This window comes from Bos grunniens, chromosome 16 (genome assembly GCF_055505025.1).
Source record: "Bos grunniens cultivar Pamir isolate PY7600 chromosome 16, Bosgru_T2T1.0, whole genome shotgun sequence".
Lineage (NCBI taxonomy): Eukaryota > Metazoa > Chordata > Mammalia > Artiodactyla > Bovidae > Bos > Bos grunniens.
Window position 1 is genome coordinate 79,644,498 of NC_141180.1, and position 27,488 is coordinate 79,671,985.

At 57.0% G+C, this 27,488-nt stretch overlaps 1 protein-coding gene across 5 annotated transcripts in view; it reads right to left on the reverse strand.

Annotated features, from left to right (window-relative positions):
• Positions 1-1,508: 1,508 nt before the first annotated feature.
• Positions 1,509-27,488, reverse strand: part of TMCC2 (transmembrane and coiled-coil domain family 2) — a 38,038-nt gene continuing 12,058 nt past the window's right edge. For 3 of the 5 annotated variants that reach the window (XM_086345627.1, XM_086345626.1, XM_086345628.1), the window contains 4 exons: positions 26,817-27,329; positions 4,571-5,514; positions 3,096-3,231; positions 1,509-2,858 (listed from right to left, as the gene is read on the reverse strand). In XM_086345627.1, coding sequence (XP_086201753.1) covers positions 2,547-2,858; positions 3,096-3,231; positions 4,571-5,514; positions 26,817-27,329 — 1,905 coding nt within the window. In that variant the 3' untranslated portion in view covers positions 1,509-2,546. The other 2 variants (XM_086345630.1, XM_086345629.1) reach the window with 2 other exon arrangements.

Sequence of the window (27,488 nt, forward strand, 5' to 3'; positions counted from 1 at the left end):
GGGCTTGGGGCTGAGAGGACATGCGACCTGGGACAAAGGCTGCCTGCTGTTCTGCAGTCCAGAGAACAGCGGGCCCTGATTCAGCGTCTCATCCTGAGGCAGGTGGGTTCAGACAACAGCAACTCATCCACTGTTTACAGAGCGCAGAGAGGCTCGGACATAAACACAGAAGGGCAGTGACTGTCAGAAGAAGGAAACTCAACTCCTGGTCAGGCTAGGCTTTACACGAAGGCCTTTGTCACAAAGAGGCCAACATAAGGCCCGCCAGTTCCTCTTTTCTGCAGAAGATGGCTCTGTAGGTGGGTGCCGTCCCCCTCCCCCGGCTGTTTGCTGTGTGGCCTCAGGATCTGCTGAGAATGTCCCCCTTTCCCCCTCCCACTCTGTGTGGACTGCGGCTGGCAGTGACATTGAAGAACCAGTGCAGAGAAGGCGCCTGACCTTGGGGAGGAATGTGTGAAATGTTGGCAGCCACCCCCCACCTGGGGCCCAGGAATGCGGGTTCCTGGCCCAGCAGCCCGTGGCCACCAAGGGAGGTGCATGTGTGGCCGGAAGAGAAGGTGGGTGCGGGGCCCAGGAATGGCATTGTTGGAAGGCCCTGCAAGGTCACGGGGTGAGACTCCCGCCTGGTTACAGAAGGTGAAGCTGAGCCATCTGGCTGCCCTCCTGGAGGTGCCAGCCCAGCACGCACTCTGATCCAATTAAGGGCGCAGTCCCTCACCCCTAAAGGCCCCTGAAGCCCACGGCCATGGGTACAGCTGTGACTTGACTTCTCAGACCTTCAGAACCAGATGTCAGAGCCCTTCATCCACCCATGTTACAGATGCAGAAACTGAGGCCCAGAGAGACAGGAACTGGCCACAGGAGCACTGACTATGAGCCAGGTCTTGGGGCGGGGGTGCTTTCGCTACACCCCTCCCACTTGCATGAAGCCGGGGGCGTCTCCTGCTCACAACAAGGGGACTCAGGTGGGCCCACCAAGCTCCCACAGGTTTCCAGATGGGAATCCAGCACCTTCCGTGGGTGCCCTTCCCTGTCAGGGCAGACACTGAGGGCTTGGCCTCTATGCTCCAGCTCCTGGTGAGCAGGGGAACCTCAGCTCTGGCTACACAGCATTAATAAGGCCAAGCCAACTCCAGCTGATGCTCCTCTCTGCAACTGAAACCCAAGGAAGTGCTGAGTAAGGACACTGCTGCCCTCTTGTGGCCATGCCTGGGCATGACTGCTGTCCTCCGGGCCTCCAGAGGCTTCTCTCTGATTCCCCTCCTCCTAGAAAGCAGTGGGGGCCAGACAGGGTGGGCATCATCTCACCCGCCTATCACCAAGGCCAGCGCTTCAGCTGCAGAAAGCAAACGGGAAGGCTGGATCTGTCCGACGTCAGATCTGAGAGGAAGGAAGAAGGTCTCGGGCCCACAGGTGAGGCCTAGTCTGTGTTACCCAGAATGCTGGAATGTTGGGAGCAACTCGGTGGTTTCCATGGAAACAGCCTAATCGATCAACACTAGACAGGGTGGTTTGAAAATCTGGAGGATTTATTTCTCGGGAAGGTCCACAGCAACTGGCAGGCACTCCCCTCCCCTGTTCCCAGGAGGTTCTCGCTCCTCTGGTGAGAGATCCCCTCTCTTCTCAGAAGTGCCCCTGGGGAGACTGGGATGTGGAGAGAAAACACACACAACACTCCAGAGCCTTAAAAAATACAGCCACAACGACCTCCCCCACGCGAGGACACACATAGAAAATAAACACGTATAAAAGAGGCCAGCCCCACCCCAGCCAGGACCACCCAGAGCTAAATCGACGGAAGTGCCGACGGCCAAGACGCGGCCCTGGCTTCAGAGAGGGCACCCAGGAGGCGGGCAGGGGACCTCTCCCTGGAGCTCAGAACAAGGTGCCAAGGAACAAATAAATAAATAAATAAAGCCCTAAGAGTGTGGGCTGAGGCTTGGGGCCCCCGGGGGCGTCTTCCCTGAAGAGCAGATCCAGTGACCAGCAGAAAGAGAGAAGAGGGAAAACACCATCACAAAGCCGCACCCACCCGGCCTACAGAGCCGGCATCCTCAGATCCCAGAAGGGCCCCACCCAGGACCCAGCTCTGGAGGACGGAGGGGTGAGCTGGGGAGCCTCCTGGGCCAGGGAGGCCACCCGTGCTCCTGCCTTCATCCCGACCATCTCCACGAGCCGGGGCTAGAGCTGTCTCCAGCGTGGGCTCCCCACCAGGAAAGCTCTCTTCGGCCTTCCTGACCCCAGGCGTCTGCTGGGAGAAGTTCTGCTGTGACTGTAAACAGTCCATCCGGGTCCTTAGCTCCGCGTGGCCACAGGCATCTCCCCAACCTCCTGCGGGAGCTACACTCAACGCTCCCTTCAGCCCAACAAGGAAAAGGCATCAGACAGAAGAAGCACACACAGAGAAGGGGGCAGAAGTCGCCAGGACAGACAGTTTGGGCAGGAGGTCAAACTGGACACGTGAAGACGCCCCACAGACTCAGGAGCCCCAGGGTCCCCCCTGGAGCAGCAGGGGCCAGCGGGGAGCTGGGGGGAGCACGGGGCCCTCAGCTGGGCAGCAGCACGTGCTCTAGGAGGTAGGTGAGGGAGTCCCAGTGCTTCCAGAGCAGAAGGAGGACGAGGGCCAGGAGGGCGGTACTGGAGACGCGCAGGCGGGTCTTCATGAGCGGTGTGATGAAGCTGGCGACGGTGGACACGAAGACCAGCAGCACGGCCATGAGCGCCAGGATCACGTTGATGAACTTGCCCAGCAGGGCCCGCGCGTTGGCGTTCTCCACGCCCTCCAGCTGCACCACCTGCTGCTGCTGCTGCTGGAGCTCCAGCTTGGTGACCCGGGTCAGGCAGGACTCCACGGCCTCCTGCAGGGGCACAGGGCGGGTGAGCTTAGGATGGGGAGACCTCCGGTCTGAACCCCACCTGCCCCTCGGGAGGTGACAGTGCTCAGGGCGCACCCCTCCGGAGGGTGGTCAGCTGCAGCTAGGGGCCCTGGTCCTTTAATGCTTACTATTTGGAGAGGCTGAGGGGAAGTGGAAGTCTTGATTAAGGGGAAGGGGCGGAAGCAGCCCACTCCCAGCTTCCTCTTGGGGCCATAGTACCTGGATGTCCCGGGCCCTCTCGTAGGACTGGTAGGCCACTTTCTCCTCCATGCTGGCCAGCTCCTGCTTCAGGTTGGTCATCTCGTTCTGGTGAAGTTCGGTCAGGTCGTTGAGCTGTTCCTCCAGCCGCTCGTACCTGCAGGAGGGAAAACACATGACACCAGCCCTGGCTCCCCGTCTCCCAGCTCCTCCCCAGGGTCAAGGTCACTCATTCTCAACAATGACTCAGTCCACCCCGTGTGTCCAGCCCTGTCCGATTTTAACAGCAACAAGAAAGCGACTGTGTACACAGCGGGCTTCCCAGGCGGCGCTAGTGGTAAAGAACCCGCCTGCCGGTGCGGGAGACATAAGAGACGTGGGTTCAACCCCTGGGTCGGGAAGATCCCCTGGAGAAGGAAATGGCAACCTACTCCTGTACTCTTGCCTGGAGAATCCCATGGACAGAGGAGCCTGGTACCCCGTAAGGTCGCAGAGTTGGGCACAACTGAAGTGACTTAGCACACACATGTATACACACAGCCCTTCTTAGAGGTGGGCTCTGTGGTAGGCACTTTATCCACATTGCCTCCTGGGGTCCTCCTCACCAATCTTCGGATAAGGACTGGCGCCATCTGCACGTTACAGACGAGAAGACTGAGGCCAGAGGCGCTGGGGACCGCCTGAGAGCACGGAGGTCATGGGAGGGGGTCGGGGCCTGACTGCCCACAGCCTGGGCCCTGGGCCTGGGCTAAGGTGCTCCCCTGGGGACAGGGACACAGACGCACAGTCCCTGTCCCAAAGGCACAGATATCAGAGGACGACTGTTACGTGGGGGCACTGAGTTTTCAGGCAGGTTTCTCCCCCCATTTTCCAAACCTTCTTCAAATATGTCAAGGAGGAAAAGTGCTATCTAAAGAGCAACTCTCTAAGGATCCCAAGGAACAAAAGCAGAGCCAGCAGAGGGAGGGGGTGGGGGCTCTAGCTGACCCCAGGCTGGCTTGGGAGCTCTGGCCTGATGTTCACACGGACCGGACCGCACCGGACACCTGCACAGGGCGCCGTCCTCACAAACCCTGGGAGCTGGGATTCGCGTTATTCCCACTTCACAGAGGAGGACCCCAGGTGCAGACAGCAAGTACTTTGTCCAAGGTAAAGAGAGGAAGAGTAGAGCTGGGATCCAAACCCAGGGAACCTGGCTCTGGGGTCAGTGCTCTTAGCCAGAGTCTCTCCAGATAAGAAGCTGGCCCCTGCCTCGGTTTCCCCTTTTGTACAACCACCATGTAATCAAGTAGGGATGCCACGACGCTTCTTCCAGAGGCCCCGTCATCCTATCTTCCAATCGCCCTGAAAGCGGGTGGAAGGCTCCTCGGGGGCCTCCTCCTGGCCCCTTCCAGCAGCCCAGGGCGCTGGGAGATGCTGCGTCTGCTTCCACCACCGAACCTGAAATCCGGCCCCTCTCACAGGCGGGGCGGGGCGGGGCGGGGCGGCGCACCCACCTGTAGCGCTCCTCCTGCAGGCACTGGGTCATGTAGGTGTAGTCCCTCTGCAGCTGCGCCTTCAGGTCCTCCATTGAGTCCTCTAGGTGTGACTGGCCCTCCTTGATCTCCCGCAGCTCTTCCAGCACAGCGTCCACGTTGCCAGGGGCCCCGTACAGCTGGCCGGATTTGGGGCTCCCCGGCGCGGCGGCGGCGGGCCCAGCCCCAGAGTTGCTGCCCGCACCCGCTGAGCTGGCGCTGGCGCTGGAGCACTCGTCGTCGCTGGCGTACTTGGGGCTGGACACGAGCGTGGCGCTGCCGCTCAGCGCCCGGGCCGCCTCCTCGGGCGGCCCGTCGTCCAGGGGGTCCTTCAGGTGCGCGATGTTGTCGGCGCTGCCGAACTTGTTCCGGATGAGGCTGGCGAACTCCCGGGGCTTGGATACCACGGCGGAGTGCGTAGCCTGCGAGAGGCCCGAGAGGCTGCCCTTGACGCCCTCCACCACGCCACCCCCGAAGCCGCTGATGCCCGCGCGCACGTTGGCGCCCACGTCCTTGAGGCCCTGCTGCATGTCCCGCAGCACGTCCTTGGGCTGCCGCGACGGCCCGTTCTGCTCGATCTCCCTCAGGCGCCGGCGGTAGTGCTCCAGCTTCTTGTGCAGCTGGGCGATGGTCTGCGCCGACTTCTGGTTCTTCTTCTCGAACACCTGCTTGATGCGAGACGCCTGCTGCTTGTCGGCGTTGTTGGCCAGCTTCAGGTACTCCGCCACGTTGTCGTCCCGCGCCTCCTGCTCAATCTTGATCTGCTCCGTGATCTTCAGGATCTTCTGGTGCAGGTGCTCGATGGCCGCCTTGGTCCGCTGGGGGTCCGGGGCCCCGTCCGGCACGTCCAAGCTGATGGGGCCATCGGCGTCACCATGGCCAGGGCCGCCGGCAAGGTTCAGGGCCAGGAAGTCCCCCTTGTCGACCTGGGGAGGAAGGCAAAGGAAGCTGCAGTCCATCAGGAAACCGAGGGAAGGGGGGCCCACAGGAGGCTCTCCTGGGTCCCCGGAGCCTCTGGACTTGGTTTCACTCTCTGGAAAATGGACGCAGGAGGAATAGGAAATTTTTAAGGAAGGAGTCCAAGACAGTCCCAGCAGTGACAACAGAATCCCCTCCCGCTGTCATTTATGAAGGGCGTGCACACCTGCCCCCTGCCTGATCCCTACAATGTCCCTGCCGTGCAGTTAGGCAGACCTGCGCCTCCTTTGGCGCAGAGTTCAAGCAAGTTGGCTGGGGATAAACAGCTACAGGAAGACAGAACCAGCAGCCCAGGATTCTTGCTGCCCCATCACATGGACCAAGCAGGCCTGAGGCTTCACCGTTATTCCAGGTTATTTCTCAGGGAGCAGACACACCGTTCCTCTGGACTCAAGTGTCCATAAGGCTCCTGCTTGGAGCAGGCCTCCCTCTCAGGCTGACCGGAGCCTCACTTGGGAAGCACCCCCCACTTTCCCACGTGGGCTTCCCGGGTGTGGCTCAGCAGGCCGCCCAGCTCTGCCGACACCTCTCCCCGTCCTGCCCTTACCTTGCTGCTCCCTGGAGTCGTCAGCAGCCTCTTGCGCTTCATGGTGGCGGGGGCGCCTGGGCCCGCCCTGTCCCGCAGGAGCAGACGAGGAGCACACCCCCCTGCCTGCCAGTGGGGTCTCAGGGGGCTCGGGTCCCAGAAGGCACCCACAGGGCGAGGGACGCGGGGCCCAGGCGAGGGGCCTGGGGACACCTGCCGCCCAGCGTGGAAGGAGCTGACTGGGCAGCAGGGAGCGGACAGTGCCTTTTCCTCTCCGGCAGGCGGGCTCCCTGGGTGCATCAGGGCAGCACAAAGAGAGGAGCCCAGAGACAGAGACAAGATGGGGAGGTGGAGCAAGGGGCAGGAAGGGGCACAGAGGATGGGCGAGGGGGAGACAGGCTGGATGGAAACAGGCAGGCCTGGAGCCCCACTCTCCAGGGCCGGACCCCCCTCGGCCTGCTGCAGGACCTCGGTCCACAGCCGAGTCCCCAAGTGTCTTATCACCATGCAGCAACGGAAGCAGCAGGAAATGGCTCAACCCCATGTATTTTTACACACAGCACACCCCAGGACGGCGGCCGGGTCAGGTCGTTCGCTCTCTATGCGTATGTTGTGGTGGGGGCAGGATGAGGTATACGTGGGGGAAGGGGTTAAACACAGACAAAGCGGCCCCTTCAGCTCACGCAACGGAAGCAGCCCGTGCCAATTACAGGCAGAAGTCACTGGGCTCCATTTCTCGCAAGGTACAAAGTTATTGGAAAACACCATGCAAAACAACAGCCCTGCCAAACTCAGGAGCCAGGGGAGGGTGGCTCCCCTGTGGGCTTCCTCTCCAGCCTTTCCAGGTCATGGTACCACTGGGGATGCTGGGAACAATACCATCCCTTCCCATCCCTCCTAAAGTCGGGACTTTCCTCGTGTCCCCATGCCCTCTGCCAGGTGCTGGTATCTTCATGACTTTGTACACCAGACGAGCCCACACTGATCCCAAGGACCACTCACTGCATCACACGGACTTCAGACAGCATCCTGCAGTTAAACTCCTTCCACCTGTGCTGTTCCCTACAGTGATGGCAAACAGCCAGCCTCTGGACTTTCCTGATCCTCGGTCTTCCCCCCTGTAAAATGGGGACACTCGTATCTCTTCTCAGGCCTCTGGTGAGGGGCATGCCACGTGATGTCCAAGGGCACTTGGCATAGTGTGGGCACACAGAGGTACTCATCTGTGCTGGCTGGGTCTGGCAGCACAACTTTGTGTGGTAGAGGAAATGAAGTTAAATTATTTAAAAGATGATACCAAAAAACTCACTCATCATTGAAACTATGAGACAAAATTAAATTCTACATGCAACACAAGTTTTAATACTAACTCGTTATTGATTGGGGGATTTTTGCAGAAACTAATGCCTGTGCCTGGCAATTTGCTGCACAGTGATATTGAAACCTCTCTGGTCAATAACATTCAGGTAAAAAAGATGTTGAAAGTGTTAGTCACGCAGTTGTGTCCAACTCTTTGCAACCCCATGGACTGTAGCCTGCCAGGCTCCTCTGTCCATGGAATTCTTCAGGCAAGAATACTGGAGAGGGTAGCGATCCCCTTCTCCAGGGGATCTTCCTGACCCAGGGATCAAACCCAGGTCTCCTATATCGCAGGCAGATTCTTTACCACCTGAGCCACCAGGGAAGACAGCACAGGCAAAGCTATGGTTTTTCCAGTGGTCATGTATTGATGTGAGAGCTGGACCCTAAAGAAGGCTGAGTGCCAAAGAATTGATGCTTTTGAACTGTGGTGTTAGAGAAGATTCTTGAGAATCCCTTGGACTGCAAGGAGATCCAACCAGTTAATCCTAAAGGAAATCAGTTCTGAATATTCATTGGAAGGACTGATGCCGAAGCTGAAACTCCACTACTTTGGCCGCCTGACATGAAGAGCTGACTCATTAGAAAAGACCCTGATGCTGGGAAAGATTCAGGCCAGGAGGAGAAGGGGACGACAGAGGATGAGATGGTTGGATGGCATCACTGTCTCAATGGACATGAGTTTGAGAAAATTTCTGGGAGACAGTGAAGGACAGGGAAGCCTGGTGTGCTGCAGTCCATGGGATCGCAAAGAGTTGGACACGATGTAGTGACTGAACAACAGCCAAAGATGTATTCATACGTCTCTGGTCAATAATGTGTTAAAGAACTTGACCCCTTTATAAGGCCGCTTTCCAAAGGTGCTTTCCAAAGAGACTCAACACTTTTTCTCTCTTCCGCTCTCTTCACAGGAGAAAGAACAGCCAGAAACGATTGTGATCTGGCTGCCTCTCTGGCTGGTGCTCAGCTGGGCCCTGGGCTTGTCTTTATAAAGAGGAGCGCGTCAATCCACCCACTGGAGGAGTGTGGGAAGACCTAATGAGACAAGGACTCAAAAAGCCTGCGAAAAGCAGAAGTTCTTGGGATTACAAGGGAGTGTAAGACGGCAAATTCCCTGCCTGTCCTGGCTCCAGCCTGGCAGCTCTGAGCCTTTTACCCCTCGATCTGGCGGCTGTCTAGCTTACAAGTAGAAAAGCAGAGTTGAAACTGGCTGTGAAATCCCCATGAATGAGAGGACAGACACTCCAGGAAACCAGCAGGGCTTGGTGGTGAGCTCCTCCTCACCAGCCGGCCCTCTTCTCTGCTGTGGGGCTCAGACTCAAGCCTGGGGGTCCTGCAGCAGGGTCCCAGCTCCCTCCTGCCCCTCCACTGAGGTCTACAATGCCTGCAGCCTCTGGTCACCTCAGGTTACAGAACACCCCACTTTCTTCCTCTGTCTCCCCCGAGGGAGGCAAGTAGGAAGTTCTCCACTCCCTCACGTCCCCCAAGCCGCAACACCCTTTTAGGACTAAAGAAAAACAGGGTCCCCAGGGAAAGAGAGCCAAGGAGGCTGCAGACAGACGGGCAGAGGCTCAGAGAAGGATTATGGTTTAACAAAGGAAGGAAAATTAGAGCGTTAGGAGGAAAAGATGAGAAAGCTGTTAAGAGGGCTGCAACAAGCAGCCCCGGAGGAGAATGAGATTTGCCCACAAAAAATGAAGAAGAATGGCAACGAGACAGGATGCAGGACCCACTCAGGCCACTAGAAAGGGCACAAAGAATGCAAGCGGACACCGGCTTAGAGCGCTGGCTCTGTCCCCCACCAGCGGTTTGCCTTCGGATATGTCACTAACTTTCCTGGGACTCAGCTTTCTCGTCTAGGAAAAGAAGGGGTAATTCTACCCACATCGACAGATTGTCAGGGGAATGAAACGAGACTGTGAGGACAATGGCTGGGGTACAGCCTTGGGGCACAGAGACAAGCCGCAGGCAACTGACAACACACAGCCGCCAGGACAGCTGCAGTTTAAAAAGGGAGATAACCAGGCTTGCCGAGGATATGGGGAAATCAGAACCTTCGTACCATGCTGGTAGGAATGCAAAGTGGTGCATCCACTGTGGAACACAGTTTGGAGGTTCCTCAAAAAGTTAAACACAGACTTATCATATGACCCAGCAACTCCACTCCTAGCTACACCCGCAAGGAATTGAAGGTGGGTATTTAAACACACACTGGTGCACATGGGTTCCCAGAAGCACTGTTTACCATAGCCAGAGGCTGGTGGACACAAGTCAAACGTCCACTGATCACTGGTAAGCAAAACTCGTACAGTCACACCATGGAATATCACTTGATTGTACAAAGAATGAAGAAGGACTGACATACGCCACACCACGGATGAACCTCAAGAACACCAAGTAAAAGGAAATAGGCACTAAGGGTCATATTCCTTTTATATGAAATGTCCAGAATAGTTAAACTCTTCATGACAGAAGGCGGATTAACGGCTGCCAGGGGCTGGGGAAGGGAGAAATGGGGAGCGGCCGCTTAACGGGTCCGGGATTCCTCTGGGGATGATGAAAGGGCTCTGGCGCTGGACAGAGGGGACGGGGCGGCACAGCCTGGGTGTGCGAGGCCTGGTCCTAGCCTGCCGGCCTGCGCTGCAGGTCCAGCCCATGTCCTGTTACAGAGCGGGTGGCAGGAGGGCGTCAGGCTCCTTCCTCTTACAGCCACATTCTGAACATGGCAGAAGCTCTAACTCCCTCAAAAGAGGAGCAATACAGATCACCGAGCTCCAGGTCGCTAGCAGGAGAAAACTCCCAGGGCCCACCGGCCCCGGAGCATGGCGCTGGGTGGGCTACACGGGCCCCAGCCCTCTGTCCAGGTCTAGCCACCAGCACCAAGGCCTCCTCTCCCCGCTGTCCCGTCTAAGAGGCCGGACGCTCTGCAGGTACCTGGCCCCACGATGAATCCCTGAGCGCCGTCGGGTACGGGGAAAGTTCTAAGAAGAGGCGAACCATAGAGGGTGAGCCTGCTTCTTCCATGACCCCTATCCACACAAGGCGGCCAGGAGGCTACCAGCAGGCAGTGGTGCTCCCTGCTCAGGGTGACCAACAGCCAGGGCTGAGGCCACAGACACCAAGGTCCCAGAACTGCTGATGAACATTCTGGAAGAGCCAAAGTGGGGGCACTGCCTGCGTCTGGGATACAACTCTCCCCACTCGTCTCCTTGCTCTGGTGAGACCCCTCCACACACCCCCGAGAGCACCCTAATACAAGGCTTCACAGCGCCTCAGACTCTCCTCCCTGCCCCCTTCCAGCAGCACCCAGTGAAGCCAGATCAGGCACTCCGCCAGATTACAGGGCTCCCGGCCCAGGATCCCCGGGGCCTCCCAAGACCCCCAGCTCCTCTGGGGCCTGAGCTCACGTCCTCGGGTTAACCCCACTGGACACGGGTCTTCCTCCCACACGCTAGCCCAGCAGCCTGGGTCTCTGAGGCTCTCATGAAGCCCGTCCGTGCAGAGGGAAAGGGCACTAGCGTTTCAGGGGTCGGTTTCCCCAGCAACAGTACATCATAAACATTCTTCAGGATGGACCACATACACAGTCACACCTGCAAGGAGTGCGTGCTCCACACCTGCGCTCCCAGGTTCCCAGGACAGCACAGAGCTCCCCGCTGCGACGCCCCTTCTCTGGGGACAACAGCCCTGCCTACATTTACAGAGTGCTCCCGGCTTACAAAGGGGTCCCCAGAGCAGGCTGACACAGAAGTTGGGGCCTTCCTGTTCTAGCTCCCTGTTCAGGAATCGAAAAGCCAATGCTAAGGTCTCTTTTAGGGAAAAAAAGGGGGAAAAAGCATTGGGGCTCCTCTGCTTCCCTTTAGTAGGTCAGGGTGGCCCCGACATCCTGGGCCAGGTGGCCTGTGGTCCCCTTCCAGGGTGGAGAGCAATGGAGTCAGGCGTCCATCCCATCTTGTCCGTGGGTCTGGCCAGGCGGGCTGAGCCCACGCAGGGTACTACCTCTGGGCAAGGCCTGGGCAGCAGAGGCCAACAGCCCCGCAGGCAAGGGTAACGGGGCTGTGGGCCAGGGTGACTCAGCAGAGATGCCTCCATCTGCTGACTTCTGGCCCCGTGACTGTGATCTGAGCACCTTTCTCAGTAGAGCACGCGGATTCCTCTTCCACTGGCTCCCCGAGGGAAAGGGAGGGGAGTCAGGCTGGGGTGGAGAGGGGCAGTCATGGCCGGCTAACACCCCTCTGCCCAAACAGGCAGGTGCCCCTGTGATGAAGCTGGGAGGGAGGCAACCTGACGTCTCCCATCCCAACCTGACGCTCGGGCCAGAACGGGCTGGGAGGAGGACGCCAACCCTGGGCCCTGAGTCGGCGGCTGGCCCGTTCTCCAGGATCAGCAAGCGTGGCCTGCGGGCTTTCTCCTGCTGCTAGGGACAGGCAGGCGTGTGAGGCCACTCACCCCAGCTCTGGAGCATAATGACCGCCAGCCCAAGCCAGTGGGGGAGGGCCGGGAAGGCAAGAGCGAGGAGGGGAGGGAACCACCTTCCGCTGGCGCCTGGGAGCCGAAGCGGCTCCACTCCCACGGGCAGGGAGGCCAGTGTTTCGATAAACGGGCACACGAGGAGGAGCGCACACACGCACCTGGGTCTGGAGAAGAGGAGGATGAAAAGCTCCTGCAGTGAGGCCCCAGGGATTCGAGGGTGCGCGCCGAGGGGGGCTGGCTCCTGATGCAGTGCCCCGTCCTCCTGACACCCCGCCCTCAGCGGATTAACCAGGAGCTTTACCCTGCCGCCAGGGACTGCAGGGCCAAGTCCACACAGATGGGGAGACTCACTGCCTCCCCGTTCCATGCAGTGCCCATGGCCTCCAGGCAGCAGGCATTGAGGCTTTGATCAGCCTTCCCCAGCAGCCCACGGGCGCCTGCCCACCCTGGTCCTAGGGGCAACTCTGCCTGGCAGAATGTCACGGCTCTCACCCAGCCATGGGATGCCAGTCCTTTCCTTGAGGCCCACCCCCGGCTCTGGTCGGAACCACACCCTCAGCTTAGCGGCCTCCTTTCAGCACTGCTGAGCACAATGGCCTTCTGTCCAGCAGGCGGCCTGCGATCCCCTCTGCCTGCTCACCCCTTCCGCCTAATTTCACGGCGGCTCCTGTGGCCTGAGCGGAGTAACACACGCTGCTGGTTTCTGCAGGGCTCTGTGCCAGAGTCCCCTCCCCCAACCCCAGGGGCCTTCCAGCGTCCAGCGGCCCAAGCGTTGAGGCCTGCTGGTCAGCCTTGTCCCCCTCCCATCTTTCTCACGCAGACACTAGAGGAAAGGGGCTGTACCCCGAGAGAATGTGGGGAACCCGACTCATCTGACAAACTGCGTCTCTCCTGCCCCTGCCCCTGCCAGGGCCTCACCTGCGTGGGCATTGCTTCCCGCAGCCGGGCTGGCGATGGGGTGCCAGGGGCTCTGAGGGCCCAGCCTTCCGCAGGCAGTGCCAGGCCCCCAGGGTCACAGTCCCGGGGCAGCACTGGGCTGGCCAAGGGAAGCCGGGCTCTGCGAGCAGGTGTCCCGGAGCTCCCGGGCTCTGCACCCGCCATCTCCAGTCTGAGGCCAGGCCTGGGGATTAGGGGCGGATTGCTCAGGGACATCCCCCCCGCCCTGGGGCTCATGGCTGCTCCTTCCCATCTGGGAGGAGGAAGGGAGATCACAGAGCAGAGCGGGGGCACTGAGCTCTGATGAGGGGCCCCCTCCACACCGCCCGTCCCGAGGCCAGCTGTTGCCACTCTGAGTCCAATGTGCAGGAGGACATCTGGGTGTGACCCACAGCAACTCCTGCCTGGAGGCAGGTTACACGAGCACGTGGTGACGCGGTTCCTGCATCTTTCACCCGCCCAGACGCATGCTCAGCCTCTCCCACCTCTCATGGGAGAGAGACCCTCTCATGGGTGCAGACGCTTCTCGCCCTCAGAAAGCCCTGACAAACAGGCACGGCACCACTGATTCCCTTCATCAGCCTCAGAACAGAAGTGCACCTCCTAGCCAGGCTTCCAGGATGGAGGCAAGCTCTTCGAAGCCATAAAGGCTGGAGCCTGGAAGGGACTCCCTGACAGATCCCAACATGGCCGGGTCAGCCTGAGGTCCTCTGCACCTCTCCCTGTGGCCCTGCCCACAGCTGAAGGCACCCTCACTCCCCAGACATCCTTCCTAATCAAGTGGCTGTCTGACTTTCTCTTCTCTGAGGTTCTAGAAATCTACTTTCTGCGCTGGACACCACTGGATTCCGCTTCCCATTCCTCACCCCACCCCCCAGCAAAAGCACCCAAGATAAAAAGATGGATGGCAAACTCACAGCCTTCTCCTCTTCCTTGGACTTCATCTTGCCAGTCCCAGCAGGAAATCCAGCAAGCGGCCAGCAGAGGGGGCCAGAGATCCACAGGTGGGGCGCGCACGCCGTGAGGAGGGCACGGGGTGGCCGGCGGGGTGCAGGGTCTGCTGGGTCCAAGGACAGCCTCCAACAGCAGGATCACCAGTCAGAGATGACGCAGATTCTGTGCCCACTGGGGGCTGACGAAAGACTTGGGGCTTAAATATGAAGGATCGGCATGGATCATGCTGACGGGGCGGTCCGCGGTTCAAGAAGGTGCACCCAGATAAGGGCCCAGTGCTATCTCCAGGCCCCAATGCCAGGGCCCTCAGCCAAAACACCAAGAGCATGAGTCCCCACACCCCGGGCTGGGGGAAACCTTACAAACATTTGTGGTGGCGATGACCTGGGGTCTGCGAGGACAGGAGCCCAGCGAGGGCACAGCACACAGGTCCCAGTTTGGGGGCCAGCTTAAGTGGGAGACCCAGGTTCGATCCCTGGGTCTGGAAGGTCCCCTCGAGGAGGGCATGGCAACCCACTCCAGTGTTCTTGCCCGGAGGATCCCATAGACAGAGAAGCCTGGTGGGCTACAGTCCATGGGGTTGCAAAGAGTTGGACACAACTGAGCAACTAACACTTTACTTTTTTTTCCAAGCATGTGCGTCAGGGACACACGGGGTCAGGAACACCTTCAGCAGCTCCCCTCATCTGTAAATGACCTCCCGCCTACGGCACTCGATTTTCACTTCATGCTTCTCTGGTGGCTCAGACAGTAAAGCCTGCAGTGTGGGACACCCAGGTTCAATCCCTGGATCAGGAAGATCCTCTGGAGAAGGAAATGGCAGCCCGCTCCAGTACTGTTGCCTGGAGAATCCCATGGAGAGAGGAGCCTGGCGGGTTACAGTCCATGGGGTCGCAGAGTCAGACACGACCCTCTTTCTTTCTTTGGGCACTGTGCGCTGCTCCTCTTGCATAAATGAGTCGTAATGCTCTGAGACAAGCAGGGGTCAGATCTTAACTATATCTGGCCCTTCACTGTGCCTAGCATAAGACGTGTGTATAAGGACCACCTAACCTACCCCACTGAGCAGAGATGGAAGGCACGCCATCTACTGCAGTCTGTCCGAGGTAGCCCCGGAGGCAGCCTGGACTTCTCAGTCAAGACGTCCCTCCTCTGCCCGCCTCCTTTCTAGGCTCTGCCAAGCTAGTCTTTGTAGCCTTTCCTTACAAGCGTAACAGTGGGAGGGAAAAAGAAGGCAGGAGCCCAGAGGCGAGGAGGGGGCTGAGTCAGCTGAGCAATGGGGCTCTCACGACACTGTGCAATCTCACTCCCGGCTGCTGGTGTCAGAAAGGCTCAGAAACACCAGGAAGAAGTCCCTTCCAGGCCTCACTGCACCACCAGGAAGATCCTGAGTAGGCGTCTGGCATCCCCCTGATGGGAGGCTCAGCTTGCCTGCAGGGACACCTCACCCACCAGCACAATATCTGGAGAGCGAGAGAAAGGAGGGCGGAGCTCAGGGCAAGAGAAGAGACAAACAGGAGCCGGGGGCGTCTGCCAGGCAAGCCAGCCAGGCGAGGTCCCTTTTCCTCAAGTGTCGGTTCTTGTCCTTAGGTGTCAAGGATGCAGAGCTTCCTGTTCTAGGGGTGAGGAGCAGAAGCCCAGGGCACCGCGACATGGTGGGGTCCCATACCAGCTATGGGACCTGGGTCAGGTCGGTACAGGTGAGACGCAGTGTCCACAACTGCACTGGGAGAGCAAGTGGAAGCGGGGCTTGGAAAGTCCCAGCAGGAGGGAATGTGTTGCAGGAAGACATCTGGCTCCCTGGGGGGCAGACCTGTCTTTCAGTGGCAAGGCCGAGGGTCAGGTCCGAAGGCCCGAGGTAAATCCGCACCCCGCCAACTCACTCCTGCTGTGCCCTCCACAAGCCCTGTTCGAACCTCTTCACAACAGCAAGAAGAGGTGGCAGCACCCATAAAGCAGGGGCTTGGAGAAAGAAGCCTCAGGGACGAGACCGGTGGTGTCAGGAGCCAGAGGAGAGGGTGGGTGAGCTGAGCCCTGAAGCCTCTGCAGCTGAATCTGTTTTCTTAGCTGCAAAACTGTACATACGACTGTTACCTCCCAGGGCTACACTGGGGATCAAAGGGGAACATGAGTAAAAATACCTGACGCATCTTACGTTTTACTGAAATACAGGAGTCCTGAGGCCCCTTCACACGAGTATGTACACACACCCCCCACAGTCACTCTAGGAGGTGCGTGGAAGCGTGCACTTGGGACAGACGAAGCCAGAAAGTAGTTACACGTGGAGCAAAGCTGAGAGAGGGGCAGGCGGACATGGAAGAGTTGCACTAAAGCAACAGGCCCTGTGAAGACAGGAGCCCCAAGCATCGGTCCTTGCACAGAGAGGAGGTGCCCCGGGTACCTGCCACCAACTCCTGGACACCCTGCCACCTCCTCTCTGGCCTGGCAGAGACGGGCCCCAACTGAGCGGGGCAGGGCAGTCGCTGGCCTTTTGTAGGCGTGCCTGGCTCTCTCCGCTTGCCTGCATTAGCCCCAGTCCTGAGGCCACTGATGGGCTCCCATCGTCCTGGAAGGGGCCGGCCTTCCTCTGCACGCCCCGCAGGCCTCAGCCCTCTCTTTCCCTGGGTCCCCTTTAGCTTCCTCTTCCTCTCATTTTCACGCTGTGCCCCCTTTTTCCTTCCATTTTTTCTTCCTTTGCCCTTACTATTTGGAGAAGGCAATAGCACCCCACTCCAGTACTCTTGCCTGGAAAATCCCATGGACAGAGGAGCCTGGTAGGCTGCAGACCATGGGGTTGCTAAGAGTCTGACACGACTGAGCGACTTCACTTTCACTTTTCACTTTCACGCATTGGAGAAGGAAATGGCAACCCACTCCAGTGTTCTTGCCTGGAGAATCCCAGGGACGGGGGAGCCTGGTGGGCTGCCGTCTACGGGGTCGCACAGAGTCGGACACGACTGAAGCGACTTAGCAGCAGCAGCAGCAGCCCTTACTATTATTCTTCAGGTTCCCCACCCCCGCCACCCAACACACACATTTTAAACCTTATTTCAAATCTTCCTACTTAGTTTTCTTTCTCTTGGGGGAAAAAAACACACACCACACACACATTCTGAAGGGTGGGAAACCTGAGAAGTCATAGGCTTTGGGAGCAAAGACAAATGCTGAAGAGCAGCTAAATTTAGTCATTTCAAATACCAGGTGAGGCCTTAAAAAAAACTTCAGGCTTCAAATGTGCTGTGGAATATCTCCCAGTTAGGATTCCTCCATAACAGGTGAGCCGCTGCTCCAGGGTCACCTCTCAGAAACGAAGGGCAGGAAGTGGTCAGTCCTCAGCGGTCCCTCCCCTAACTCTCTTACAGCCAGCCAGTCAGTGCACTTTCTTAGAAACTCAAGCCACCCAGGCGCCCTGCTTCCTCCAGGGAACACACAGGAGAAACGGGCATCTTCTTCAGGGTGAACTGGAACAACCAACGTGGGTGCACTTCCCAGGAGCACGTGCAGAGGCTCGGCCACACGAGCTGGGAAAGCAGGCCCGGAAGGCCAGGGTGGACTGCTGCTGGGCACGCAGTCCACGCCGCCTCGCAGCTGCTTCCAGGGAGGGGGGACCATCTCTTCCGCCCTCAGGCTCCCGGCCTGTCTAATGCCACGGACACTCATGTTACAGAGTCCTGCTCAGGCACGGTCACGAGCCAGATGCTGGGCAGTGGAGACGACCACACACCTAAGGTCACTTTTAGGAAAATCAGAATTGGTGCCAGGAAGGTAGGAAAAAGGGATGATTCCATGCCTCCTATGGCTGCTCGACTTCCCTGGGGGAGGTGATACCGGGGACAGGCCTGGAAGAAAGTGACCCAGAGAGGAAGCAGCCTCTCCTTTTGCGGGAGTTTTGAGGAAGCAGAGCACCCTCCACCCCACCCTACTTGCCAAGAAAAATTTAGAATGACCCCTTTCTAGAAGCAGAGGGCTGAAACACAGAACTCTCGGGGCATCCTGTTGACTCAGGGGATCAGAGTTTACCATGAACTGACGGGAATTCAGGGAGAAATGTATGTGGAAGCAAAGCAGTCTGCAAACTGCAGCGTGTTCCCCAACGCAGTGCCAGTGCCAGGAGGGCTCAAAGGGACGCGTCAAAGGCCAGGGCTGGCATGGAGTGGGGGTGCCCACAAAGCCAGCAGACAGGCACAGTGCCCAGATTATATCTGCATCTGAAGCCGCCTTCTCAGGCACTGAAGAAACCTTATATAATGAAGTTAACATTACAGAGCACTTTCCTTTCCAGGGCAGGGTTCGCCTTTCTGGCCACCCAAAGGAGGCCTTCTGGTTACAGTATCACCTAGGATCTGGTTTAGCTTCTGCGGAGCACGCTGAATTATTCACTAATTATGGATATTGGCCCAGCTCAGGGTCCCAGTGGTGGGGCACCTGAAGAGGCTGAAAAGGACGCAGCGAGCACACTTCCCAAATCTTTGGCCTGAAGGAAGGCCAAAGAGACGAAAGACGCAGGCGCAGCAGGCTCAAACTATGGAGGACACGGGTATAGGGGCTGCAGCAGTAGAGGGGTAGGGAGGCAGAGAACAGTCGGGCCCGCCGCCTGTCACACCCTGGGGCCTGTCACTGGAGAGGGAAGGAGGTCAGAGAAGGCTCCTGTTCCCCGGAACTTCGCTCCCTGCCCCCAGCCCCCGCTGCAGCTTGGGGGAGCCCTGGGTTCCTCGGAGCCTGGAAGGAATGCAGTGCGGTGTGTGCAGCCCCCCTGCTCCCGTTTCAGGGTCCTCTGCCCTGCAGCACAGGTAGAAAGCCTAAACTGTGCCTTTGAAGAGCAAGAAGAGGAGGAGCAGGGATCAGGTAAACAATACTGTATTTCCATTGCCTCATCTGGCACCAGAGGGGACCAGGGTCAGGTTTCGCATCCCAGGGATGGGCTGGATTCACAGAGGAATGTGCCCGGTGGCGGGGGAGACCCGGGCCAGCTCCCGTGACCCGGCCCACACCACCAGTGCTGGCTCCCCATCAGCGGGAGCCGAAGACACAGCCTCCTCTTGCTGCTGTCATCAGCGCAGGCGTTGGGGGCTGACACCCAAGCCCTGGGCACACCGCCCCCTGGGCACTGGGCCGGGTGCAAGGGGCTGAGGCTCCTGAGGGGGAAGGTTGGGCCTGATGGGGCCTCTGGCCTGTGTCTGAGCTGGAAGCACCTCAACCCCTGGGGCAGGGCTTGGAGTGCCATCTAGGCATTGCCAGGTAAGCTGGATGTTATCTAGCTTCACCTCCATACCCAGGGGGGATGCTGTATTTCCAGAAGCCAGAGCTAACCTGGGGAGCGCTGGGTACTTTCTATCTGGAAAGAGTCGTGGATGTCAGTGCAGAAAAGATGACTAAAGGCTAGTTCCAGAGGCCGGCAGCCTCCTGGGCCAACTGAGCCCCAAATCCTGCTCTAAAGAGGCTGCTGCTTACAACCTCTGCTGTCAGAGCGGGGAGTACGGGGCAGAGTCCTCTGTTTTCCTGGCCCCTCTCCTGACTGCAGAGGACCCCTAAAGGGCACAGGGATTTCACCTGAACATGAGGCCCTCAAATCAGACTAAAGGAAGAATGTCTCAACTCACCAGATACCACAAACACGCTGGGAGACAGGGGCTTTTAATCACCGGGACTGGAGAAGGCAACGGCGCCCCACTCCAGCACTCTTGCCTGGAAAATCCCATGGACGGAGGAGCCTGGTGGGCTGCAGTCCATGGGGTCGCTAAGAGTCGGAAGCAACCGAACGACTTCACTTTCACTTTTCACTTTCATGCATTGGAGAAGGAAATGGCAACCCACTCCAGTGTTCTTGCCTGGAGAATCCCAGGGACGGGGGGCCTGGTGGGCTGCCGTCTATGGGGTCGCACAGAGTTGGACACGACTGAAGTGACTTAGCAGCAGCATGGAGGCACCGGCCCGGGTCTGACGAGTGGCCGGCAGCCAGAGGCCGCCAGGTTGGGCTGGGTGCCCCCCATCTGAGGAGCCTCCCCACACACAGAGGAAGCAAGGACGGAAGAGGAGGTGACGGGGAGGGCAGCCGTCCTCCCAGGCACTGGTGGCGAGCTCGGGCTGGCAGACCCCGCGTGCACACAGGGACTCTGACACGGCTCTGAAGGTGGACACTCTGGTGTGGACGGGCAGGCAGATGGGGCCCTCAGCCTCTCAGGGAACCTGGCCGCTCACACATGTCAGCAGACCTTGCCGACGAACAGGCCAGCCTCCCCGCGCTTGAGGGGCATATTCGGAAACCTCTCTCAGCAGAGCGGGCCCCACCCACCTCCGAACCGGCTCCCAGCCATAAATAAACCAGGCCCCTCGACGCCTGCCAAAATCTGTCTACTTGGCAGCAGCCTAGGCCTGAGGGCGGCCCCTCACTTGGCATTCCTGCCAGTAAACAGGGTTGCTTGTTTATGCCCCTTATTTACCATGGCAGAGCGGAAATTTTGTTGTTGGATAAATCTGGCCAGAGTGTACCAAACAGGCTGTCCAGAGCTCTGGTTTACACGATGGGCGGACCCCCCAGCCTTCCCGTCTGGGACCTGGAGATAACACCTCGGTGAGGTCACGGCGAAGGTCCATGACGACATCATCTCCACGCCCTCCCCGCAGCACTGGGCCTCTCTCCCACCCCACCTGCCCTCAAAGCCAGGGGCCACAGACTGGCCTGTTGCTAAAGTTCTCAGGCCAATGGGCAATCTGTGCCAGTCTCCTAAGGCTCTGGACACCCTCTGTGAGCTTCAGACACCCACCCCCCAACCTGTGCCATGCCTCGTCCTTAGGGGGACCAGCCTCTCTGCACAGACAGGGCAGGATGACCAGGGCAAGGTCAGGGCCAGGCTGGCAGAGCCGGCTGTGAGCTATGAGCATGCCAGGCTCTCCCTCTCCAGAGACCCTCCCACCGCAGCACCCAGCTCAAGCCTTCCCTGAAGCAACAGCTACGGAGAGCTTCTGAACAGGGCCAAGAGGGAAGCAATGACCCAGCCCAACTTGGGAGAAAGGGAAAACAATCTCTGACCCCTTCGACGACGAATCCACTCTCTGGAAGTCTAGGAGCAGGTTATCAAGGCAGGACAGAAGAGCTGCTGGGCTTTCCTGACAGCGCACTACATTTTCTGAGAACTGCTGCTCAGCAAAAGAGAGACTGGGAAGAGGGCTGAGACTTCCCTGCCGAGGAACCAAGCGGCCTAACTACTGCCACTGCACGCACCACCGGCGGCTCCTGCTGAAACCGCCAGGGCCCGGGTTTCCAGAGGTTAAGCCCACACGCAAACGGGAACCCGATGTCACTGCCTGCTCATCTGCTGGTGGCCCAGTGCACCAATGGCGATAACTTCACGTATCTGCTTTCTAGATTATAAGAGTAGTGATCTTGCTCAGTGTCACACCAATAGTAGAAAGCAGAATGGCGAGGCTGAGGTGATAATCTGTTTCTGTTTTGAAAGGGGAATCATTTAAGGCACAATCTCGAAGTGGATCTGGAGGCAAACCACACCAGGGCTGAGCTGCCTCCTGGGACTACAAACCCCTCTCTGTGCCTCTGCTGCACCCTGCCTTCCATGGGGCTCCAGGTGCCCCACTTTCCTAGGGAGGGGCTGGGCTGAGCCTCTCAGGACAGCTGAGGAACTGAAGCTGCCTCCAGGGTGTATGGGCAATTCAACCCCTGGCAGGGCCAGCTCTGGGCTGAAAGGCAGCTGCTGGTTTCTAAACAATGGCAAGGGGTGTGGGTAGTGGGGGAGGCTTATGAATTAAAAATAGATGCTAGTAATCACCAGGGAGCTTGCAGAGAGCATGTGGGGCTGTGTTTACTAGAGAGAGAAGAATCCCTTCTATTCACGCCCAGAGACCAGGGCGGGACTACCACCAGCTTCGCACACCAGCCAAGGGCCTCTGGGTTTGAGGGAGTTGGCTGACCACGCAGGGTTCGCTGACGCCTGGAAGACCCCTTTCCACAGGACGTGAAGGCATCCTCGCTTCTCAGCATCCCCCAGGGCCACACCCATTCCTAGGGGACAGTACCGGGTCAGAAGGGATGTACACAGAAGGGGAAACAGCAACCAAGAGATAAAGTCACTGTCCTTGGGAGGAGGCAACCCGCTCACCACAGGTGTTGCATAAAAGGTCCCTGGCGGTATTAGAGACTTCAGATCTGTTTGGTCTAGTGGACGAGCTAGAAACACAGGATCTAGTCGCCTCTCTGCCACAGACTAGGCAGGTGCCCTTAGGCAAGCAGCCTCCTGATTCCTCTAGACCTCGGTCTGCTCATTTATAAAATGGAGATAACAGTACTGCTCTGGCAACTTCACAGAGATGTCATCAGGATTAATCAGGCAATGGAATGGGAAAGACTAGAGATCTCTCCAAGAAAATTAGAGATACCAAGGGAACACTTCATGCAAAGATGGGCACAATAAAGGACAGAAATGGTACAGATCTAACAGAAGCAGAAGATATTAGGAAGTGGTGGCGAGAATACACAGAAGAGCTATAAAAAAAGATCTTCGTGACCCAGATACCCACAATGGTGTGATCAATCACCTAGAGCCAGACATCCTGGAATGTGAAGTCATGTGGGCCTGAGGAAGCATCACTACAAACAAAGCTAGTGGAGGTGATGGAATTCCAGTTGAGCTATTTCAAATCCTAAAAGATGATGCTGTGAAAGTGCTGCACTCAATAGACCAGAAAATTTGAAATACTCAGCAGTGGCCACAGGACTGGAAAAGGTCAGTTTTCATTTCAATCCCAAAGAAAGGCAATTCCAAAGACAAACTACTGCACAACTGCACTCATTTTGCATGCTAGTAAAGTAATGCTCAAAATTCTCCAAGCCTGGCTTCAACAGTAAGTGAACCAAGAACTCCCAGCTATTCAAGCTGGTTTTAGAAAAGGCAGAGGAACCAGAGATCAAATTGCCAACATCCGCTGGATCATAGAAAAAGCAAGAGAGTTCCAGAATTCTACTTCTGGTAGAATCTACTTCTGTTTCATTGACTACGCTAAAACCTCTGACTGTGTGGATCACAACAAACTGTGAAAAATTCTTATAGAGATGGGAATACCAGACCACCTTACCTGTCTCCTGCAAAACCTGTTTTCAAGTCAAGAAGCAACAGTTGGAACCAGACATGGAACAACAGACTAGTTCCAAATTGAGAAAGGGAGTACATCAAGGCCGTATATTGTCACCTTGCTTATTGAACTTATATGCAGAGTATATCACGAGAAATACCAGGCTGGATGAACCACAAGCTGGAATCAAGATTGCTGGGAGAAATATCAACAACTTCAGATATGCAGATGACATCACCCTTATGACAGAAAGCGAAGAGAACTAAAGAACCTCTTGATGAAAGTGAAAGAGGAGAGTGAAAAAGCTGGCTTAAAACTCAGCATTCAAAAAACTAAGATCATGGCATCCAGTCCCATCACTTCATGAGAAATAGATGGGGAAACAATGGAAACGGTGACAGACTTCATTTTCTTGGGCTCCAAAATCACTGCAGATGGTGACTGCAGCCTTGAAATTAAAAGACGCTTGCTCCTTGGAAGAAAAGCTATGACCAATCTAGACAGCATATTAAAAAGCAGAGACATTACACTGCTAACAAAGGTCTGTATAGTCAGAGCTATGGTTTTTCCAGTAGTCATGTATGGATGTGAGAGTTGGACCCTAAAGAAGGCTGAGTGCCGAAGAATTGATGCTTTTGAACTGTGCTGTTCAAAAGAAGATTCTTGAGAGTCCCTTGGACTTCAAGGAGATCCAACCAGTCCATCTTAAAGGAAATCAGTCCTGAATATTCATTGGAAGTTCTGATGTTGAAGCTGAAACTCCAATACTTCGGCACTTGACGCCAAGAGTCGACTCATTAGGAAAGACCCTGATGCTGGGAAAGATTGAGGGCGGGAGGGGAAGGGGACGACAGAGGATGAGATGGTTGGATGGCATCACCGACTCAGTGAGCATGAGTTTGACCAAGCTCCAGGGGATGGTGAAGGACGGGGAAGCCTGGCGTGCTGTAGTCCATGGGGTCACAAAGAGCTGGACAGGGCTGAGCGACTGAAGAACACAGGTGACGAAGCTTTGGAAAGACGAACCTTCTAAATAAGGATATAAAACAGTCACAGGAATAACCATTTTCCCCATTTCCACCCTGCACCTAGGGAACCACCCCCCAGTGAGCTCACCCAAGAGTCTGCAGTTATGTCTTCCACCAGCAACAAAGAACAGAACCCTGTCTGCCTCCTGGATATCTTGGGGGCAGTGTGAAGACCAAACATGAACCTCGTGGAAAAACTACCCAGTTGATGCCCTCCCATCCCCCTAGCTCCCTGCATTCCCACTCAGCAAACAGCAACAAACTTTGCCAGCCTCCAAAAGTGCCCGCTGTGTACCCACTCCATCTGCTCAGACAGCTTCAGGACTACAATGCCCACGTTCTCTCTCCTCGTGAAACGGCTCCAGGACCAGAGACCCTGTTTTAGGATTGTTCTAAAGGTATCCACTGACTCAGCAGCAGCAAGAGGCGGGCCTGGTGGCTGCTGCAAATAAAATACTTGCTCACTGGGAATTCTGTAGCAGTCCAGTGGTTAGGGCACGGCACTTTCACTGCCAGAGCCCAGGTTCAAGCCCCGGTGGGGGAACTAAGATACTGTAAGCTGTGCTGCATGGCCAAAAATAACCCAAAACAAACAAAAAAAACTTGCTCATGAAGGGCTGAACAACTTGGTTCCTGCTGCTAGTTCCCTCTGGGTCTCCCTTCCTTCCACAAAGCCACGTTTTCCTTGCAGCCGACACATCCAGATCTCATTCTTGGCACAGACGTCTCTGCAGTTGAAACTAAGCTTGCAGATGGTTCAGGGCCATCGTTTTAAATACTCTATATGCTGACAACCCCTAAACGTCTGTCTCCAGCCTGGGTCTCTTCCCAAGACTACAGACTCCAACATCTGACTGCTTATTTGGCATGTCCACATGGATGTTTAACAATCATCTCAAACGGAACGTGTCCAAAGCCTAGCTCTGATTTCTGCCCCACAGTCCCTCTAGCTGTGCTGGCCCAACTCAGCTAATGGCAATTTCTTCTTCTCAGCAACCAGGCCAAAACTTGTGAGCCCTCTCTGCCTGCTCCCTTTCTGCCCTGCTCCGCATCCTTCAGGAACCGTTGTTGTTTGATCTCTGAGGGGAGTCCAGAATCCAGCCCTCCCCCGACTCTCACCCTGCAGCAATCCCTGGCATCTCACCTCTGGGGGCTTCCAACAGCTTCCTAGGCTCCCTGCTCACAGCCTGGCCTCCACACAGCACCCAGATCCGTCTCCTTAAAGGGTGTCCCTCATCTGTCCAAAACCTAACGGCTTCCCATTTCACTGAGCAAAGAAGTCAAAAGCCTTTTTCCTGACCCACTAAAGTGATCTGTAGCCCTCCCTGCCCGTCTTTTAAAAACTAACACAAACCAGACTGTCTCAACCAATTCTGTCCTTTCTCCCCGCAGAAGAGCTGCCCCTCCACTTCTACCATCTCCGCAGTCTACTAAAACCAGTTTCTTGCCACAGTTATCAGTGACCCTCACTGCTTGATACCATCGACGTACGTGTTCAAATCCAGATCTGACCTTTCACTCTCACTGCATTTCACTTTGTTGAAAACTTCCTCCCTCTGAAAACTCCTCTGTCATGCTTCAACATCATCCCTCCCCAGGTTCACTCCTACAGACCTGCTGCTGTCCCTTATACGTCAGCTCTCGGCCTCCATTGTCCTTAACACTTGCTTCAAAGTCTCATCCACACCCAGCTCAGTTCCATCTTCCACGTCCACCTTCTTGCCTAGTGCCATTGATGAGAACTGCCAGAGGCCCTCTGAGTTTGTCTCTGCCCTCCCATCCTCACGGATGCGGCCTAGGCTCCAGCAACAGCTCTGATAATGGTTTCTTTGACTCCATTTCTGCCCCTCTTCCTAACCTACTGTCTACACTGAGACCCAGTGGGGCCTCCTCTGGCCAGTTTCCTGCCTAACACCCTCTGACAATGTCACACTCCCCCAGGCTCCACATGGCAAGACCTGGTGTGATCTAACCTCTGCCTACCTGTCGGTCCCCAAAAGCGCTGGACACGCCAACTGCAGTGAATCCGAGGCAGTCCCCAGCAGCGGCCTGTTTCTCTGTACACTATACCCTTCCGGCCCCCACGCTTGCCCCCAGTCCTCTGGCTAAATTGTACTCCTTCTTCAAGATTCAGCTCAGTGGCTTCCTCCAGAAGGTCCTCCCCGACAAGTTCTCACATCCTCTGTCACACCCTCATCACCCCATTCTGCCTGCTCACCCGTCTGTCTCCCTTCTATTCAGTGAGGACAGCCCTACCCCCACTTATTCCCTCGAGCTCATTCATTCTTATAGCGCATAATAAGTATGCATGAAATACTTAGTACATGAATGAAAATGTGAACATAGAAATTCAGAAATATCCAACTAGATTTTCTCCCTTCCAAATAGCCCTTCATGGATTCTTCCTCTGTCATCTTGGGCTGGCAATAATAAAAACTATACCACACCAGACTCTATTCCAAAAATGTGACATATACGAACCTATTTAATCCTAGAGCAATTTTACTACTATTATCTCTATTTTTAATTGAAAAAAACTAAAGTGCAAAAAAATTGACTTGACTCAGGCAGAAAGTGGCACAACCATGGTTGATGCTAGTCCAAACTGCCGCATGTATTGTTTCTTGAGAGCACGCTCAAGGAAAACACACCAAAATTACTATCAGCCCGATCAAAAGATAATTTTGCAAAACTAAATTCCTAAGCAAACAAAAATCGGCTTTGGGGAGCTCGCCCCTTGCTTCTGGCTTGGTCCTCTCTCTGGCTCCTTCCATGAAACAGACAGTTCCCCAGAGGCGGTGTGCCGCACCCACCAGGCCAGGCCCCAGCTCAGGTCCTCGAGGCCTGAGGCCCCCTGCACGGCGGCCCCTGCCCGGAAGGCCAGCCTCACCTTGTCACCGAGACCCTCGGCCTCCTCCGCCAGGAGGGAGCCGCCGTCAGGGAGCAGCAGGGCCGTGTCGGTGGTGGAGGAGGAGCGGGGGCGGCCCTGGTGCTGGTGCAGGATGGCGGCCAGGCCGCTGTCCTGGGGGGTCTTGCGCAGCAGGTGGGGGCTGCCGCGCTGCGGCTCCAGGGAGCTGCTCTTGGCGCGCCGGCTGCCGCCCCCGCCGCCGCCATGCAGGCTGGCGCCCCGCTTGATGGAGGGCCGCGCGCGGATCTGCTGCAGCACGCGGTTGAAGGCGGTGGGCCGGGCGGGCAGGTCGTGCAGGGACATGGCGTAGGACACGCGGTGCATCTCTGGGGAGCGCTCCTTCTCGTCCGGGGACTCGTGGTCGGACATGCCCTGCTGCTGCTGCTGGGGGTCCTGAGACGACGGGTGCTCCCTTTCCCGCGACCGGCGGCGGCTGTGGAACAGGTGCTTCAGGCCGTGGCCAAACATGGAGCCCTCTGAGAGCTGCTGGATTTTCTGAAGGGAGAAGGACGAAGAACGCTGTGAGTGCAAATCTGGTTGGGGGCAGAGGTAAGGGGTCTGTTCCTGGGATACTAGTGCAGCTCCTACAGCCACCTGAAACTGGAAGATCCCCGTGAACGGCTGCGGGAAGGGGGGAACCCACACCCACTCCTC